Source organism: Acinonyx jubatus, chromosome E4, assembly GCF_027475565.1.
Source record: "Acinonyx jubatus isolate Ajub_Pintada_27869175 chromosome E4, VMU_Ajub_asm_v1.0, whole genome shotgun sequence".
Classification (NCBI taxonomy): domain Eukaryota; kingdom Metazoa; phylum Chordata; class Mammalia; order Carnivora; family Felidae; genus Acinonyx; species Acinonyx jubatus.
The window spans coordinates 29,447,013-29,468,013 of record NC_069395.1 but is presented as its reverse complement, the minus strand read 5'-3'; the positions used below and the strand labels follow the sequence as shown (position 1 = coordinate 29,468,013).

The 21,001-nt window shown below is 37.6% G+C and overlaps 1 protein-coding gene across 1 annotated transcript in view; it reads right to left on the bottom strand.

Annotated features, from left to right (window-relative positions):
- The window catches only part of KIF14 (kinesin family member 14), a 55,937-nt gene that overhangs the window by 34,328 nt on the left and 608 nt on the right, over positions 1-21,001 (bottom strand). Inside the window, exons 2-14 of the mRNA XM_027074635.2 lie at positions 17,707-18,937; positions 15,256-15,510; positions 14,442-14,529; positions 13,309-13,407; positions 12,472-12,524; positions 10,969-10,999; positions 10,289-10,396; positions 9,317-9,433; positions 8,725-8,840; positions 7,232-7,404; positions 5,541-5,688; positions 5,216-5,279; positions 2,582-2,766 (exon numbers count right to left, since the gene is read on the bottom strand). Of these exons, the coding sequence (XP_026930436.2) occupies positions 2,582-2,766; positions 5,216-5,279; positions 5,541-5,688; positions 7,232-7,404; positions 8,725-8,840; positions 9,317-9,433; positions 10,289-10,396; positions 10,969-10,999; positions 12,472-12,524; positions 13,309-13,407; positions 14,442-14,529; positions 15,256-15,510; positions 17,707-18,821 (2,552 nt within the window). The 5' untranslated portion in view covers positions 18,822-18,937. The remainder of the gene's footprint in view (positions 1-2,581; positions 2,767-5,215; positions 5,280-5,540; positions 5,689-7,231; positions 7,405-8,724; positions 8,841-9,316; positions 9,434-10,288; positions 10,397-10,968; positions 11,000-12,471; positions 12,525-13,308; positions 13,408-14,441; positions 14,530-15,255; positions 15,511-17,706; positions 18,938-21,001) is intronic.

Genomic DNA, 21,001 nt, shown 5'->3' with positions numbered 1-21,001 from the left:
TCTCTCTCTCCGTCTCTCTCTGCCCCTCCCACACTGTCTCTCTCAAAATAAATAAACTTAAAAACAATTTTTTTTAAATGCTAGAAGCTTGTCTTTAGGATTCAAACTATAAGTGGACTTTACTTCTAAGCACTAAGAATGCAAGACCCGTGTAACATTAATACACATTGATAGCTACTGAAGTTCTTTCATTCATTAAGCCCCCATGTACTAGATATGTCTCAGCAATGAAGACAGACACAAACCCAGCTGTCATAAAGCTCACTGTGTGGTGAGTAAGACAACAGTGATAAGTGTACTAAAGGGGGAAATACAGACTGCCAGGCAAGCAGGGGACTTCCTAGTCCCCTACTGGACTATTAACACTTTGGGATTATGTCATGTATCTTTGCCACTGGTGTAAATAATAGGAGATTTATTTGTTATAGAAAGCAGTGAACTAATAGAAGAACAAAAGGACCTGAAGAAGGGGATTTGCCATACTAGATACACAGACATTATAAAGCTCAAATAATTAAGACTATGGAGAGTATTAGTGAGAAGAAAAAGATTCCCATATTTTTGGAAATTTTTTATATGAACACTACAGATCACAAAAGAAGCAATTATACTATTTAATACATGATACTGGGAGAATTGGTGATTCACATGAGAAATAAATGAATTTAGATCCCTACTTCACACCAAACAAAAAACCCCAGAACTACTTAAGGACTTAAATGTGAAAGCAAAACTTCAAGACATCTAGAAGAAAATTTAGAACATCTCTATGACCTCAGTGTGGAAAGGATTTCTTAAAGAAGACACAACTGTTGTAAAGGGAAAAGATTGATACTATGTACTACAATAAAATGAAGAACTTTCATCCATCCTAAGGCACAATAAGAGAGTGAAAAGATAAACTACACACTGGAAAAAAAAGATACTTGCAACACCCAAAACAAAGGCTTGGCAATGAGAATATATAAAGAACTCTTACAAATTACCAAGTAAAAAAACAATCCAACTAAAACACAGACAAAAGACATAAATAGGCAAGTCACAGAAAGACAAACTAGTGGCGCCTCGGTGGCACAAGTGGTTGAATGCCCAACTCTTGATTTTGGCCCAGGTCATGATCTCACAGTTCGTGAGATGGAGCCCCATATTGGGCTCTGCGCTGACAGCCCAGAGCCTGCTTGGGATTCTCTCTCTCCCCCCCTCTCTGCTCCTCGCCCACTTACTCTCTCTCTCTCTCAAAATAAATAAACATTTAAAAAATAAAAGAAAACTAAAATGGCCAATACATGAAAGACCATTAGTCAAAGAAATGCAAAAAGAATCCACAATGAGATACCATATCATGTCTACCATACTGGCATAAATTAAAGTCTGAGCATACCAAGTGTTGACAAGGATATAGAATAATAGGTATTCTCAATGCCATTGGAAGTAAAAACTCATAATCATCTTGGAAAACAAATTTAGAAAACAAATTTTGGAAAACTAATTTGGAAAACACTTTGGAAAACAAATTGAAAATTATTTTGGAAAACAATTTGAAATTACTTTGAAGTAAAGTTGAATAAGAACATATCCTATAATCTCAAGTATTCTTAGATATAATCTAAGAGTGTTTCCCAAACTTTAAAAATTAATACTATTTTAGCATAATTAGACCATCATAATATTTATACAGCAGATCAGGGTAAACGGAAAGGCTGCTCACAGTTAAACATGACCGGTCTGGTAGGTCAGGCCTCCCAAGTTCCTACTGGCTACCACTGGAGGGCTCGCATCTCAGTTTATCATCTGAGAAACTTACTCTAGAGAAACTCTCCACATTTGTACCCAGAGGCATGTATAAGAATAGACACAGCAGTAACGTGGTAACAAAAAATTAGAAACAATCCAAATGTCTATCGACAAGAGATATACTGTAATAATATAAAAGATAGATAAATACACCTAATAAGATACTTCACAGCAGTAAAATAAAAGAACATCAACATGAATGAATCTTGAAAACATGGAGCCAAAACAGTTTACGTACACTGTCATCCCAACAATGTGTATGTAATCATTCAATTCATATGAACAAAATTCACATCGAACAAAAAACTTTTAATTTGTCAATCCAACCAAAAATCTTGCCATGTAAGATGGATAGAAGTTTGGGGTGCCTGGCTTGCTCACTCAGAAGAGCATGTGACTCTTGATCTTGGGGTCATGAGTTCAAGCCCCACATTGGGTGTAGAGATTACTTAAAATAAACTTAAAAAATAAAAAAAGATGGATGGAAGTTTAGTTTAATGTCAATGATTATCATTCCAAGAAAAGAAATGATCCCTCAACCAAGAGATCACATACACCAAAACAGAAATAGCATTACACTGTACCTCACACTGAGAGTAATTAACCTATCTTCCTTGCGAAACACTCAGAATGTCAGTTTGCCTTGGCTGAAAGATGCATTCGAAGAATTATACCAAAGAATCAGTATAAATGAACGCCTCGTGTGAAGGAAACCATACATTACCAAGATACAGAAGCCTATTTAAAAATGAACAGGTGCCTTTTTATTTTTAGAAGAATGACATACCAGTGATCATCAGCAATCAGCACCCCAGATAACTGAATATCATGGCTTGAGTTTGGTCCATACTTTCCAACTGTCGTTGTTCCTTCTTTTATCATATATAACAGCATCTCTGATAGCTGAGGATCTTCATTGAGATTGACAAGGTTTGGCAAATGGTTGTCCATTTGAAATGTAATTCCTGCTTTCTAGCAGAGATCAGAGAAAACAAATTAACCTTAATGACAAGCATCAAATTATTAAATCCACCTAAAATAAATGGTCTATGTTAAACATTAAAATCACTGTATGTGAAGTCTCAATAAAGGTTTCTTAGACTCTCTACTTCATGACTTCTCTATGACTCTTACCATCATACTTCTTAGACTTTTAGAGCTATGCTAACCTTTCTTTGATCTTCACCATCCTCAGCCCTCTCATACAACAATCCATCATCCCCAAACTGTGCCTATTCTTATTGACTGATTGTCTTTAGAATGGGTCAGTTCCTTTTGCTGTGTCTGCTGCCATCACCTTAGTTCACACCCTTATCACCTCATACTTGAACGACTGCAGCAGCCTCCTGATCGCCCTGTCAACAATTCCTCCTGTCTTCAGTCCATCTTACATCCTATACCAAATTAATGCTCCTGAAAGAGTATTCTCAAAATGTCAACTCCCTGGTCAGTTTCAATCACTTTCCGGTTCACACAGGATAAAACAAATTTCTTAGCTTGAAAATCAATAAACTAACCATAACATATGCTGCCAATTTTATCTCCCTATGACCTTATACAAACTGCCTGCTCCCATAAAACTGATCTACACATCCTCTTCTGAGCACACCTTAAACTTTTATACCTTTACTCTCACATAATTTTCCTTTCCTAGAATGCACTCTTCCTTTTTTCTGCCTATCAAAATCTTGCCCAAGCTTCAAAGCCAAATCTTCAAAACTCAAATCTCACTTCTGTGAAACTGGACTGACCACTACTAAGGAATATTCTACCCTTCCGCTCAATTCTTATGATACTTTGCCTACCAATCATTTGAAATGTTTCCTTCACTGCCAATACCTTTGCCCTTGACCCATGCTCTCCCATCTCCCTTTAGAACCTCATTCCATTAAGGGCTTTTGATTCCTATAAAAAAGTTTAAGTCAGGGTGCATGACTCAGTGGGTTAAGCGTCTGACTCTTGTTTTCAGCTCAGGTCATGATTTCATGGTTTCTGAGATCAAGCTCTGCATCAGGCTCGGAGCCTGACAGCATGGAGCCTGTTTGAGATTCTCTCTCCCTCTCTCTCTCTGCTCCTCCCCTGTTCAGGCTTTCTAGCTCTCTCTCTCTCTCAAAAATAAGTAAATAAATTAATTAATTAAAAAAAGTTTAAGTCTCTTCCATCCTTTAAAGAAACAAAACCAAAAGGAACAAAATAAAATTTCCCCACAATCTCATAGCCCCTTCCTGATTCCTTCAGTTCCCACTTGAGGTTTTCAGGTTTACATGTATGGCTCTATTTCCTTAGTCATTCTTTAACCCACTGTCGTCAGACTTCTTTGACCACACTGATGACTTCATAATTTCACAATGCAATGCACACACTTCAGAAACCTGGGCATCATTCTTCACTTTTCCATTTCTCTCAACACACACATCGAAAAACACCCTCTGCGCCTATCAATTTGAACGCCTTTCTATCTCATGAATCCAGCTCCTCCACTAGACATTCCCCCACCACTTCTTTCCTCCAAGCTCTTACCATCTCTTACCTTAAACATGGTAACAGGCTCCTACATGAATAACCTCCCCACACATCATCAGTCTTTCCTCCGTCAAATCCACCATTACCAGAATCATCTATTAAAACACAAGTCTACTCATGTCACTCCCTTTCCATTTAGAGCCCTTCAGTAGCTCCTAGTCACCTAAATTCAAATTCGTAACTATGTCATGATCTGAATCTTGCATCTCCCTCCAGTCTAATCTCGGTCACCAGCATTAATATACAAGTTAATTCCGTGAACATCCAAGCTGTGTTGTCCCTCCATGATTCTGAATATGGGACTTCCTGCTTAGAAATCTTGACTTTGGTAGCCTAACAAAATCTTGTCTCTTTCTCTTTAAAGTCCTCCTTAATAACCATCCCCATCAAAGTTAATTACTCCCTCCCATCTCCTGCTCTCTACCTTTATACGCTTTTCATTGCATTAGATTGAACCACATGACCCCATGACCCTCCCAGTGTTCAACCATTTTTTACCTAAAAAATGGCAGTGTCATATGGTTCAACTGAGTCAAGTCAAACTGCATTTCCGTCATCTATTTACATTTTGTAAACCTCCCTTCAGATCACATGCTGAGGGCCAAAACTACATTTTATTCATCTTGGGCCACCCCCATGCCCAGCACAGCACAAATATTTAACATTTGTTGAACCAAAGTAAATAGAATTAGATGGTTTGTTTATATTTTAACTTTCCAACACAGCCATGGGCTCTAACTAATCACAATCTTTATCTCGACACTTCTTTACGCTAGTTCTGTTTATGGTATTGCTTTGTACAGAGTCAGTATGCAATGAGTATTTGAGACATTAGATTTGCATATTTACTGTCATCTTTATTTAATTTTCAAATCAGTTTAGAGAGTTGAAATGATACCTGTAACTCCTTTGTTTCTTGAAGTTTTCTTTTTTCGGCTTGTTCAAATTTTTCTTTCCAGGCTCTTTCCAAAGACAAAAATAATAGAGTTAAAAATATCCAGACACGTAATACTGAGACTCAAAAGACCATCAATAAAGGTTAGGAAGCCACTTCGGAATATTTAACAAATGACAGTCTGGGATGGACTGCTCTGTTCACACAGAAAGTAGAGAAACAGAGCTGCAGACCCCTCCCAAGGTCCTCCCTCTCCACCAGCCCCAACCCCACCAGTCCAATGACTCCAGACAACACCCTGACATCTGAAGTACTGACTACATTCCACCTGTGCATCTCTGCCATGTCTCTTTCCTGTTGATGCAGTTTCATTCTTAAGGATGTAATTTCTTGCCGGCACAGCCTATATCGTTCGGGGTCAATATTTCGGCTGTTTCTTTGAGCAGCTTTTAGCTTTTCAATTTCCGCTTTCAATTCTAAATATTTGTAAAAAGATGCATGATTAACAACATCTGATATGTAATAACTACCACAGGAGGCTTAATCCTCCAATCTTGAAATTTTAAATATTATTAAATAAAACAATATTTGCAGAAATCAATTTTACTTTACTTACATTACCTATAAATCCCTACTTAACCTGAAAAAGTGCTCCCATGTTAATGAATTCCCCCCCCCGCCTCATAAACACTATGGCCATATAATGTAGTGTCCAAAGTGGGACACTTTTGAGAAGGAAAGGCAGAACTATTCATCACACTGAGACAGCAGATATAAACTAGGACGGCCCTGGCAAACTTTACTCATAAAAACATGTCTGATAAAAATCAAAGATTTTTCAAGCTGGAATTCAGAATACTTATTTTTAATGAAAACAGCCCTATTTGTGAAAGAGAGGGGAATCCAAAAGGGAGAAAATGGACTGTGATACAATAAACTCGTTCTTCTCTGGCCTTCTCCTCTGAAGTAGCTATTCACCCTCTGCTGCTCAAAAGGACCAGAGGACAAAGGACTATGACAAGATGGTAGTTCCACATAAGCCAAGAGAAACTGTACAAATCAAGGGTTCCTAGCAGGTGTTCAAGCCCATCCTCAGCAGGTGATTCCCAAAAGATAAACAGAACGTAGTATTTAGCATAAATGAAGTTAGGCCTTTGCTAGAAACTCAAGCCTTTAGATCACTATCTTTTTTTTTTTTTTTTTTTTAATTTCTTTTTTTAATCTTTATTTATTTTTGAGAGAGAGAGAGAGCATGAGCAGGGGATGGGCAGAGAGAGAGGGAGACATAGAATCTGAAACAGGCTCCAGGCTCTATGCTGTCAACACAGAGCCTGATGTGTGGCTTGAACTCAAAGACTGCAAGATCATGACCTGAGCCAAAGTCGGACGCCCAACTAACTGAGCCACCCAGGCGTCCCTGTATTTTATTTTATACATGGAGAGAGTGCATGAGCAGGGAAGAGGGGCAGAGGGAGGGAGAGAGACAGAGAGAGAATCCCAAGCAGGCTCCACGCTCAGCACAGAACCTGATGCGGGGCTCAATCCCACAACCCTGGGATCATCACTTGAGCCGAAATCAAGAGTCAGACGCTCAACCGACTGAGCCACCCAAGCACCCAGGATCACTATCCTTTAGATCAATGAACTAAGCAAGAGTAGAGCTGATAAACAGAATGACAATGGAGAAAAGGTCATAAGAGAAAAAATAATAAATAATATTGTTATTTTGCTGTATGCATCTATGGCTCAGTCTGTAAGATGATTTTGCTATGCTTGCTATTTCCCCTTTACCCACTCTCTATTTTCTACGCAGTTTTCCTGATGGTTTCTTTATTCTCTTTCCCATTGTCCTTCCAGTTCACTTCCACCATCACTGTAGAATGATGACTAAAATCTATTATAAATAAGTATGAAAGAAAAATCTTTAATTTTCTTAAATTGCACATTTTCATGACTAAAATTAATATTTGAGATTTAACTGTTACAAAATAATTTTTAAATTTTTAGAAACATAGTCACCTCTAATTAACTTAGCATTCATATCTTCATTTACTTTGGCGATATTGATTATCATGCGGGCTTGGCTGGCGTATCTAAGCGTGCTTAATGTTTCCTCAATGTTGCTGGCAGCAGGACTGACTGTAGCAATCATTGCAGTTTTTGAGTTTCCACCCAGACTTTCTTTTAACAGCCTTCAAGGGAAGTAAGTTATAATTAGACTTTGCTTCTACAACAACTTAATAGCAGTGATTATCTAGAAACCACAAAACAAGCTAATAGGGTATAAACACAGAATTATACTCTTCACTCAAACACCATTCCGAACTTTTTTTTTTTTTTTTTAATAAGCTCTATGGCCAATGTAGAGCTTGAACTCATGACCCTGAGATCAGGAGTCGCGTGCTCTGCCGACTGAACCAGCCAGGTACCCCACCATTCAGAGCTTTTTTGATATTTGTAGCTACTTTTAGATCTCATGAACATTTTATTTCCTTTTATACTTTTTATATTGTTTCATGAAACAATAACCAGTGCAAAGATTTTAAAATATGGCTAACCATCAAGTATTTAGTAAGATAGCTCTTCCCTCTCCCCAGGCTAGACTCTGAGCTACTTGAGGAAACAAACGATGTGTGTTGCTCATCCCTGTATTCCCAGTGCTACCACAACCTTTCTGAACAGGTGCTCATATTGAATATGATGAATGGACATATAAACAAAAATTTTGTTTTCTACTATACGCAAAAGCCTTATTTTAGAAGAAAAAAGGTAGTATGAGACTAAAATGCCTATCTTTATTAATGCAGAATGAATTTCACTATTCTTTAACTTTCAAAAGGCACACACACAAAAATCAGATTTTCCCTTACGTGTTGTGAGGCGACAACTACCTTCTAATAAGCCAATTGTAAAGACATGTTGCTGTCAAGTAGAGATACAGTCCTTACCAGAATTATTATGTATTAATGCTTGTCACAAGTAGATATTAAATCTATACAGATGTAATTTGAATGTAATGTATCTGATTTATGAAAACATATTCATTAATGAAAACACATATTGAATACTTAAAATGCTAGCCAAATAAACAAGACAATTTCACTTTACACACATACCAACATGTTCGGTGATATCATGTATGCTCAAACATTAAACATTAAGCACTAAAAATAGTAAGTATAGTTAACAAGTGCTTACATGGATATAGAACATACTATGTATTAAGAGTTTTACATTAATTACTTAATCTTCACTATAACCCTAAAAGGTAGGCATTGTTATTATCCCATTTTACAGAGGAGGAAACAGACTAGAGTATTAAGGATTTGACCAAAGTCACATAGTTTATAGGATGCAGAGCTGAGATTAAAATCCATGTAGGCCGGCTCCAGAATTCACACCACTAAGCACTTCTGCTCTGTCCCAAAGCTACATGAAGTCAGTCAATTGTTCTTTTCCCCACAGTATTCACTATATTTTATACAATTCTTTGTACTTCAAAAGATACTTGCCATGTAAGAACAGATTCACGGTAAGGAACAAAACCTCTCTTCCGGTTTGCTTGTTCAGAAAGTGCAGATATAACCTTTCCCAATGTGAGCAGGGACTTGTTAATACTCACACCTTCCTGCATACAAGATAATAACATCTAATTTAAAATAACTGCTCAGCAATAAATTTATTTCACAAAATATACTCCTTCCCTCATATAATTATTGAGTAAATATTTTCTACCATAAACTACCACCTTTTTACAACTCAAAATTTACTAATTTTCTTTAAAAAGTAAACATAAACAAAAAGTAAAGATCTCTTTTTAAACCACAGCAATGCAATCCATAAATTGCACGTAAAGTTTTTTGTTTTTGTTTTTTATTGTTGCTGTTGCTCCTGCTAAATATGTTTAATATTAATCTCCTAAAAATAATGCCGTGGGGAATAAGTTTTATCAAAATCAGAAAAGCCTCATATTTTTTGGTAAAGATTTTACTTCTTTAATTAATCTCTACACCCAACGTGGGGATCGAACTCACAACCCCGAGATCGAGTCACATGCTCCACTGACTGAGCCAGCCAGGTGCCCTACCAAAGCCTCATATTTACCTTTAGGCGCTGTCCACTAGTCTGAGCTGTGGAGCAGCGTTCACTGCCCGCCAGATCTATCAAGTTTATCCGACTTGTTATTCTGTGATCATGTTCTTCACCTTCCACAGATTCTATCTGTAGCAAAATGAGAGTAAAATAATGTCATAAATTCTTCTATGACTTGCTATCAATGTAAGTCTTGAAATGGAAAGTTATACAAGATTACAAACGACTCATTTATTTTTGAAACTATCCCTTCATGAATCTGTGACAACTTATAATGCGTACATATCCAAGAATATATGGAGCAATGCTTGCATTATGCCACAAAGAAGTGACTTTAAAGAGAGAAAAACTCACAACTTCTCTATTAAGAAAACAGCCATAAATAGAGCAAAAGCTTAACGAACACAAAGGTGTCGTTTATCCCAGCATTAAAGGAGCAAGGTATTTAAAAGCAACATAAATGTCCAACAGTAGAGAAAAACTTGAGGAACTGGAATAGTCAATGGAATATTTCACAGCTATGAAAAATTATATTTGGCAAAGAATTTTAATAGCAAAAAATTGTTGCAGATCTTGTAAATGTGTTTAAGTGTGACTGTAAAATAACTAAAATATGCCAAAATATTTAGAGATGTTTTATTTGAGTAGCGGAACCTATGGCTGAATTTTTTAAAATCTCTGACTTTCTGATAGGTTTTTCCAAATACTATACAATTACCATATATTGATAACCTATTATCATATATTGATATAACACCAATAATATAAATTAATAATCATGTTATTGACTTTTTAAACAGCAAAAAAAAAAACTCTGCCATATATACTAAAAGTCATTCAGTTATTGTGTATACTCAATTCCAATTATGTTATATATATAGATTACTATACTCTTACCTTTGACTTAAAGAATAAAATAAGAAAAACATAAAACCTGAATACAGTAGTTATCTTACCTAAGAAAATAATCAACAGAAAGAATACCTTGGTCTGGGTCATCACCAGGGTAAAAACTGAATGCGATCGGGAGCTTTTATCATTCATACCAGTAGCAGCCGTCGCTCTTTGTTTATTTCCCAATTCTAGCCAACTCTTAGAGGAAAGAAGAGAGGGAGGTCAGAACTGTAAACTAAAATTTATCGGAACAAATTAAGGAACAAAAAAGTTACGTAAGCATGTTTGGCAACATATATGCTTTATAATCTGTTTATAAAATGAAATAAATACATGTTTATCATTTAATAATTTGTATTCCCATTGTCAATTTTGTTTCCATCACAGATATCTGAAACAGGAAATCACACATTTATTTTTTTTTTTTTAAGATTTTATTACGTTTGAGTAATCTCTATGCCCAACTTGGGGCTCAAATTCATAACCCCAAGATCAAGAGTCACATGCTCTACCAAATGAGCCAGCCAGGCAAATCATATTTTTAAAATGCTATTTCAATAACTCTCAGCTACTATGATGGTCAATTTTTATTTTTAGTTAAGAAGAGTAATTCTTTTGATTAAAGTTTAACAAACAAAATCAGCTCATAATGAATTAACAAGATTAACTTTTTACTTATGTAAGTAGTAATTAAGGAGAAATATTCTTATGAATACTTAAGATTATGATCTTTATCTAGTGGAAAGAAAATAAAACACAATCAGTCTTACCTGGATATCAGAGTAAGAACTGACAACATTCCTATTTTTAAAAAGTAAGAAGACAAAATCAATTTAACTGATTATTACACTCTTATTCTCATAATATAATAACTTCTCAATTATATAATTACTCTCTAATGACCACAATTGAATAATTCATAGGTATTATTATACTGATTCTCACAGAATCTTTCACTATCTCCATTCTTGAAGGGTAGAAAATAAAATGCTTTAATTTTACCAAAAAGCATGATTTTAATTAATGAAGCAGCTTAGCTCTTAACATTATAATTTTCAAGTCTAATTCATGAGACCAAAACATACACTTGATGTATACATGGGGGTGGATATGCTGGTATGTATGGATCTTAACATAATCCCAGTTTTATTAAATGGAGCTGAATCCATTCCTAATCACTTTCCCTTTCCCTTAAGAAAGCATTTAGTGGGAATGCAAACTGGTGCAGCTACTCTGGAAAACAGTACAGAGGTTCCTCAAAAAGCTAAAAATAGAACCACCCTACAACCCAGCAATTGCACTACTAGGCATTTATCCAAGGGATACAGGTGTGCTGTTTCGAAGGGGCACATGCACCCCAATGTTTATAGCAGCGTTATCGACAATAGTCAAAGTATGGAAAGAGCCCAAATGTCCATCGACGGATGAATGGATAAAGAAGATGTGGTATATATATACAATGGAGTATTCCTCGGCAATCAAAAAGAATGAAATCTTGCCATTTGCAACTACGTGGATAGAACTGGAGGGTATTATGCTAAGCGAAATTAGTCAGAGAAAGACAAATATCATACAACTTCACTCATGAGGAATTTAAGATACAAAACAGATGAACATAAGGGAAGGGAAGCAAAAATCATACAAAAACAGGGAGGGAGACAAAACATAAGAGACTTAAATATAGAGAATAAACAGAGGGTTGCTAGAGGGGTTGTGGGAGGGGGGATGGGCTAAATGGGTAAGGGGCATTAAGGAATCTACTCCTGAAATCATTGTTGCACCATATGCTAAACTAACTTGGATGTAAATTAAAAAATAAATAAATAATAAAAATAATAAAAATAAAAAATAAGAAAGCATCTGGAGAGTTGAAAGATGAAGTAAATGACTCAGTATGTTTCACACTCTCAACACTGACCTTATCTTATTACCTTCTCCCCTCTTCAGCTTCAAGTAATAGATATATAAAGCAGCTCAAGAGGGAAGGCTTAACTTAATAGGGAAAAGGCGGGGGGTAGGGAGAAAAATCAAGTATTTCACACACAGCATAACACTCTATGCTTGGCACTTTACACATGTTGCGAAATACATAAACAAATACAAAAACACGCAGCCCACACTCTAGTTGGAAAGAGAAGGAATGGTTATTTGAATAATATTAAGAGTAGAAGGCTAAATAGTTATCCAGGGTTTCAAAGCTGGGGAGGCAAATGAGAACAATATTCACTCTACTCATTTCTTTTCTCCTTGCTCTTGCTGAGCCAAACACTTACATTGACAGAGCTTCAACATATGGTCCAGAAACAGGATGCTCCCTTACTCTCAGCTAGTGGAAGCAAACATTAGCACTATTAAGGGCATGACAAATTATTTCATATAAAATATAATTTTAAATGATTTTTTTTGTCTATATTTTGAGTTTAAGGCAAAGAGATTTGCCTTAACTTGACCCAGGGGTAAATATAAAGGTTCTCACAAACACAAATCTGTAAGGCATTAACACAATTTCAATATCCAAACTGTTTTCTAATCGTACAATATGCTACAGTTAACTGTAGCATCAAATATCTTACTAGTTCTATATTCTTAAGACCTGCAGTAACTAGTATCTCTATGCTTCTAAATATGTCTCTAAAATATGTTCGATAAATTTCAGACAGTTAAAATTGTTTTCAGTTTTACATTATACATTTTAAACTTTGTAACCAGAACTGTTATCAATTTGCTAAATAATCTGGTAAGATACATATTCTATAATAACAACACAGTTTTTAAACTTCTGGTTTTTGGCTTTATAGACTTTTAGGGATTTGGCATTTGACTTAAGTGGTCCAACTCAACTTTGGAACAAATATTTTATCTTTAATTTGTATACAATATTTGCTTTACAAGAGGCTAAATTTGATACCTAAGTTAATTTCCACTAACAATAACATTCAGCTTATTTACTATTGATTTACTTATTTAGACTGTAGATTCCAAGCATTTGCTATCATTTAACAGCAATTTTAGTCAAAATGTAAGCTCTCTAGATCATCTTGAGAACCAATATAACTACATGCATTTACAAAAATAAATTAAAAGCAAATTATAAATTGTTTCAATCTTACTGGTTGCTTTCTCTGCCCATTTTCACCTTTACAAACCAGAAGGTCATGAATTTTTTCATTATATACTTCAAAAAAGCTCATTTCAAGGTGGTAGCTGACCTAGTAGGAAGAATAGAGACACAGCATGCAACTTATTTTAAAAACCCTTGTGTTTTTTTTGCAAATCATATATCTGATAAGGTTCTAGTATCCAGAATATATAAAGATCTCTTACAGCTCAACAACAAAAAGACAAACAACCCAGTTAAAAAATAGGCAAACGACTTGAATATTTCTTCAAAGAAGATAAGTTCTACTTACTAAGATCTCTCAAATGTTTAACCCTACAGTCACTGACTTAATCTAGCTCCTTGTCATGCCTTCCTTACACAGTTTACAAGTCCCACAGCTGATCTCTTTGCATCCAGTTAGTTCTACTTCCTTTCAATCCATTCGCCACACTGCAGCCAGAGCTATCTTTTTTTTTTTTTTTTAAGAACAAAGATGATCCTTTGACTTCCCTGTTGACCTTCTATAGCCTTTTAGATTCCTGGAATCATGGCTCATAAAGTCCTTCATAAGCTGAGTTCTGCCTTCTTTAGTTTCATCTCTTGTCACCCCCCACCCTCAGATTCCATGCTTAAAGTAAACAATTTATAGATTCCCAAAGTCTCTCTACTTTTTTTTTTTTAATGCTTATTTGTTTTTTGAGAGAGCACAAGTGGGGGGCGGGGCAGAGAGAGAGGGGGACAGAGGATCTGAAGCAGGCTCTGAGCTGACAGCTTCTGTGCTGACAGCAGCTAGGCCGATGTGGGGCTCAAACTTACCAACCGCGAGATTATGACCAGAGCCAAAACTGGACACTCAACTGACTGAGACACCCAGGCGCCCCTCTACCTTCTCGTTTTCAAATCTTTGCACACACCGCTCCCACTGCCTAGAATGTCCTTCCCCCTCTTCACCAAGCTAATAACTGCTGTTTCCTTCCAAAATAAGCTCAGTTGTTCCCTCATCTAAGAAAACCTATCTCCCTCCTATCTTGTATATTCTCTCACAGCACATCTTCCATTATTTTCTTAGTGGCGAGGACTCTGATTTTAATTTGATTTGACTGTTTTCTAGTCTGATACGAAGGTTTACAGATGAGAACATACCTCTTGGGTTTGTTTTTTGGCTACTTGAGCAAAAAGATCTTCACAAAACCTTGGAATTATTCCTGGTTCCTCACTAAGTCCCATCATCCTGAAAAATACATAATAAATGGGGAGTGGGGTGCGGTGGAGAAGTTACATAAAATTAGCATTTTTAAAATTCTTTTTGGGGAAAAGGGTTTGGGAGTGAATGGGAAGCAAGCTAATTAAACCTCATTAAAATCTAATAACGTAGGCTCTGAAGCCAAATCTTCCGGAGTTCAAATCTTGATCTCACCACTTATTAGGCCTGTGACCTTGGACAAGATACTTGACCCCAATAAACCTCAATTTCCTCTTCTGTAAAATGGGAATAAATAGGAGCTACCTAATTCAGAGGGTTGTTGTGAGACAGTATAAACATAGTCTTTAATGCAGTTCCTGGAATATAGTAAAGAACTCAGTAAACGTTAGCTACTGTTAAAATTCTGAGTATCTCCTTCTAGGACAGGTATACCATTACCATTTATCAGATGACTTACTTTTAATTCTCACAAGAATACTTACAAAATAACCTCTCAGGGCTTTGGTTTATACAAGAAATATAATGTACAGTCAAATGGGCCATTGACACTTACAAGCTAAACAGTATCTTCTGCATAAGCTGAAGCCCAGAGGTTAAGTAACTTGCCCAAGTTTGCAGAACCGGTATATAAAATGGATGAGATCTGAGCCCAGATCTGTATGGTTTCAAAACCACATTCTTTCTATCAAACCATGCTGCTTCTCACCAAAGACTTAAAGGTTTCTCAATAATTGTACTTCGAATAAAACTTACGTATATGATTTTCCAGAGCCGGTCTGACCATAAGCAAAGAGACAGGCATTGTAGCCTTCAAAGGCTCGTTCCAGGAGCGGAATAGCTAGGGTCTCATAAACAGTTGTCTGGCTGGCATAGTTTGGATGGGATTCATCAAAAGACCAGAATGCAACATCATAAATAAAATTATAAACTTGTTTCATGTCGGGATGTTCCACAGCTATTTCCTCTCCATTCATGAAGACCACCTGGGATGCTTTTTCAACCTTCTCTCTTTAAAAGAAGCACAAAAAAAAAAAAAAAAAAGAAAGAAAGAAAAAAGAAAACGAAGCACAAAGAAAACTATTAAGTTATTTTAATTATTTTGAGTATTTTTCCCATGAAATGTAATAAGAACCTCAAAACCAGTTAAATATAAAATTCCTGTAGGGCAAGAGAATTCTTTAGTTTTCCGTGGACAGTGCAGACCAGCTAACATAATTATGGTGGTTTTCCAAAATATACTTCCCTTGGCTCCAGTTGCCACCACTTAAAGGGCAAATGGAGTTCCAGAAATGTTATCTGAAAAGTTACCCTTCTTTTACAGGATTTTCCATCTTTTTCCTTTTTCTCTTGAGCTCTCCCTTCTCTCATCCCACCTACTATAACCTACCTATACTCTTCAGTTCAAATCTGGAAACTTTTTAATATAAATAAATTTTGTAGGTGCAGATCTATACAAAGCTGACATGAAACGCAAATATAAGTGCAACAAACTCAGTTAAGTGTAATTTCAATCATAAATCTCTTTTGGCCACTAGCTATTGTTACTGTTAATCCAAAGTCCCCTCCCTCTGTTAGGTTATCTCCCTTAATATTATGGATCTTCGTGTCCACCCTCCTTCCATCTCAGACCTACGTAGAAATCTTCCACTTATGCTACTTTTGCAGGAGAACATTATCAGTCCTTGTTTGGTCCCAGATACCCCTTTTTGTCCCAACTCTGCTTTAGATCAGAATTCATCCTGGAAAGCACCTGCCTCATCAATTTGACAAATGCCCCTCCACCCCATCTATAAACACAGTTTACAGGGCTTGTCTGATGAGTCTGGAATCAGGCACTGGGGCCCTTGCTAAGTTCTCTTCGGGGTAGTCCTCCATCATGGGGTTTCTTCCTACCAGCTCTGTTCTTTCTGTTGCCTCTCATCCTATCATGATTCTGGAGGCCTTTTAGGTTTCCCCACCCTCTCTCTCCAGTCAACTCACCCTCAGTTCTCTCACCTGTCACTAACCCCACATTTTTTTTTTTTTTAACGTTTATTTATTCTTGAGACAGAGAGAGACAGAGCATGAATGGGGGAGGGGCAGAGAGGAGGGAGACACAGAATCGGAAGCAGGCTCCAGGCTCTGAGCCATCAGCCCAGAGCCTGACGCGGGGCTCGAACTCACAGACCGCGAGATCGTGATCCGGGCTGAAGTCGGATGCTCAACCGACTGAGCCACCCAGGCGCCCCTAACCCCACATTTTTACTAACAGGCTTTAAAGCACTGTGTAACTTGCCTCAAACTACTGACGCTTTAGGTTCAAACTAGAGGCTCCTTCCCATTGCCACCATATCCTCTCATATCTTGCTTAGATATACAAGTCAAAAACTACTAACTCTGAAGCTTTTCACGGTCACTCCGTAAAACATTCAAAAATAATCAGATGCCACATTCACGTCCATCTTTTTCAGCCTTACCTGTAATCTGTGACCATCTCATTCCCAATCACTTTGGAGAGAGATTTTTTTTTTTGCCATCAAAATCAAATCTAATATATCACTGCATTTATAACTATTATAGATCAGAGATGATGATGGGGATGATTCTACACTGGAAGGGGTTTTGGAAGGATCTTTATGGGAAGTAAGTGAGCTAACAAGTGTTCTTTTTAAGAGAAACAGAGAATAGCCCACCACATCTTGCAGATTTGAAAGCAGACTGCATTAAAGACTTAAGTATTTCCAACTTTTTAAAAGCAGTATATCAAAAGAAATTTATATTTGCAAACTCCAGTGACTTCAATGTTTTAATTTTACAGCCAATCATCAAAAATAATTAGGGTACTACAACTAAACCTAAAAGTCCTCTCTACATAGAAATGCCACGCCACGCCTGAAGATACACGAATATGCTCACTTTCCAAAAGCAGAGAGGAATCACACACATTACATGTCACTAGCTCAGCCTTAGACATTAAAAGGTGAGGAGCGCCTGGGTGGCTCAGTCGGTTAAGTGTCCGACTTCAGCTCAGGTCATGGTCTCAGGGTTCGTGAGTTTGAGCCCCACGTCGGGCTCTGTGCTGACAGCTCAGAGCCTGGAGCCTGCTTCGGATTCTGTGTCTCCCTGTCTCTCTGTTCCTCCCCGCTCACACTCCGTCTATCTCTCAAAAGTAAATAAACATTAAAATAATAATAATAAATAAAAAACATAAAAGGTGTAACATACCTCTTGCTGAAAGGCCTCACCCGTACTGCCACTGTCACTTGACTGTTCTCCACCTTTAAGGGATCTGTCTCTGCAGGGGGGTTCCGACCTGCGGTTTCCTCTTCAAGAGGGAATGTATTTTCTCGTGACCTTTCCCTTTCATTTGCAGGCAGAGAACTTGTTCGCTTTTGTGTAGCTTGCAGGCTAGGCACCCTCTTTTTCAGCAGTGACGACGCAGCTGGGCTCGTCAGCTGTGGCGTGTCACACTTCGGTGTCAATCGGTGTCCTGCGATATATTTTGTAGGTGTTCTTCTTTTTTCTAAGCTTTCAAATTTATTTGCAGATTTTGCAGTATCCTTCCCAATACTTCTGTGAGGTAGGTTCCCCGACACTTTGATGTTCACCTTGCTCAGAAGAGGTTTGGTTGCCAAGCGTCCCGATGGAATAGCTTCAGTCTGACCCTGGGAATCAGTGGGTGCTCTGTTACTTAAGTACTTAAGTGTGACCTTTTCATTTGCCCCAGGGAGGGCAACAAATGTCTCTTTGTGGTTTTCAGCGGCCGTCATTTCAATGCGTTTTGGGTCCGCTAAAGGTACAACCGGTGCAATACAAGGGTTTTTATCTTTATGTACAGTCCTTACATTTGTACTAGCTTCCAGTGAAGCACCATCATTTTCGGCTGCACTGCCCACATTCTGTGTTGTTTTCCACTTTTCCCCACAATCTGTTTGAGCTGTTTTCTGCTTCTCCACTGATTCTGTTTTAGCACGCTGCCGCAACGTAAGACGTGTTTCTGCAGTGTTTTCGGCGGAGTCTCCCAACTCACTGCCAAGCAAAGAGGATTCTTTGTTCCTTGTGACTCTTCTCTGAAGTGCCAATCTACCTACAGGGTTAGGGGTCAGAGGTACATCTCCTGTTTTTTTATAGGCAGAAATCACATAAGTACTGTTTATGTCTCTGATTTTCCTTGCCGATCTCAATAATGGATCATCGTGTTCACATTCTGTCATATCCGACATCAAATGCAGCTCAGGTCTGCTACCATGGGTGAGGACATTAAGCGAGGAACTCCCTGGGGAAGAAGGTATACCAAGGATATCGCTGTTGTTTCTATTATGTGTGGTGAACACTGACATTGTGGCAGCAAGTCGTCTTAAAAAAGGAGGTCAGTGAAGCAACTAAGCTCTTCTTTAGACATTCATTTGACTTCCAGCCATATTTTAAGTATCAGTTTCCAAAACTATCTGCTAAACTGTAAAAAAAAAAAAAATGAGATTACACAGACTCTAAACAGACTTTAAAAAATATGAGAAACTTAGGGACACCTGGGTGGCTCAGTCAGTTAAGTGTCCAACTTCAGCTCAGATCGTGATCTCGTGGTTTGTGAGTTCAAGCCCCGCGTTGGACTCTGTCCTGACAGCTTGGAGCCTGGAGCCTGCTTCAGATCCTGTGTCTCCCTCTCTCTTTCTGCCCCTTCCTTGCTCATGCTCTGTCTCTCTCTCAAGAATAAACATTAAAAAAAAAAACATTTTTTTTTAAATATGAGAAACTTCCATTGTGAAAGTAACTTCCCAGAAGAACACATTAGAATAAACCACGATCTCCTCCTCAGATACTATTCCCAAGCAGTTTCAGACAAATCTCTGCCTTCAAAGAGCTTACAATCATTGTGCAACAAATATTTACTGAGTCCCCATTATGTGCCAGGCCCTCTGACAGATACTACGGATTTCAAAATCAAGACCCTGTTCCCATTTCCTCAGTCTAGAAAGAATACACAGATAACCACTATATCAGGCCAAACGTCCCAAACGACTTAAAGGATGTAAAAAGTGCATGTCAAAGAAGATATATGAATGGCCAACAAGCACATAAAAAAGATGCTCAACATCACTAATCATTAGGGAAATGCAAATCAAAACTACAATGAGATACTACATCACACCCATTAGGATGGCTACAGTCTTGGCAAGGACTGGAGAAATTGGTACCCTGGTATACGACTGGTAGAAATATAAAATGGCACAGCCAGTGTGGAAAATAGTATGGAAGTTCCTCAAAAAATTCAGAATTACCTTTTGATCCAGAAACTCTACTTCTGGATATGTAACCTAAAGAACTGAAAGCCAGGTCTTGAAGAGACATTTGTACACCCATGTTCATAGCAGCATTATTCCACATGACTAAAACATGGAAGCAACCCAAGTGTCCATGGGTTAGCGAATGGCCTTACCAAAATGGGGTATACGTGTACAATGAAACATCATTCAGCTTTAAAAAGAAATTCTGTAATCTACTACAACTTGAATGAACCTTGAAGACATAATGCTAAGAGAGATAAGCCAGTCACAAAAAAAAGACAAATATTGTATAATTCCACTCATAGGAGGTACTTAGAGAGGTTAACATCATAAAGACAGAAAGTATAACGGTGGTTGCCAGGGGCTGGGGGCAGGGGACAATGGGAGTTATTGTTTAATAGATATAGAGCTTCAGATTTACAAGATGACAGAGGATTATGGGAAAGGTGGTGATGGCTGCACAACAATGTGAATGTATTTAAGGATGTACACGTTAAAATGTGTACATAGGGGCGTCTGGGTGGCTCAGTGGGTTAAGCTTCTGACTTCGGCTCAGGTCATGATCTCGCGGTCCGTGAGTTCGAGCCCCACATCGGGCTCTGTGCTGACAGCTCAGGGCCTGGAGCCTGTTTCGGATTCTGTGTCTCCCTCTCTCTGACCCTCCCCCATTCATGCTCTGTCTCTCTCTGTCTCAAAAATAAATAAATGTTAAAAAAAATTAAAAAAAAATAAAATGTGTACATAAAAGTAGATAAGATGATAAGTGTGTATTTTAACACAAGCAGCAGCAGGAGGAGGAGGAGTAAGAGGAGAAGAAGAGGAGAAGGAAGGGAGGGAGGGAGCGCCTGTCAGCAGAGATTTTTATTTAAGTACTCTGTGTTTGCAGATTAGGAGAGGGACTAACAGAAACCCTAGCACCTAAATCAAAGGCTGGAGTAAAGCATTTTGATAATACCTGTTGCATGTATGTTAAATACAGGAACAGTCATGGAGATTAGTTTGAGTGGTGTCACAAAACAGAGTATTCCCAAATAAGTAGTGCAGACAATAAATATAAGTACTGTAAATTAATTACTTGTGTTGAGAAAAATTATGCAAGATTAGATAAGTGGACAGGTTGCCCTCTAGCAATTAGACAACAAAGTAGACAGGTGTGTAAGTAAATATGTCAACAATATCTATCCGGCATTAATGTTTAGAAGAAAAAAAAACAGCAGTGACAGCTAAAAGGCCTG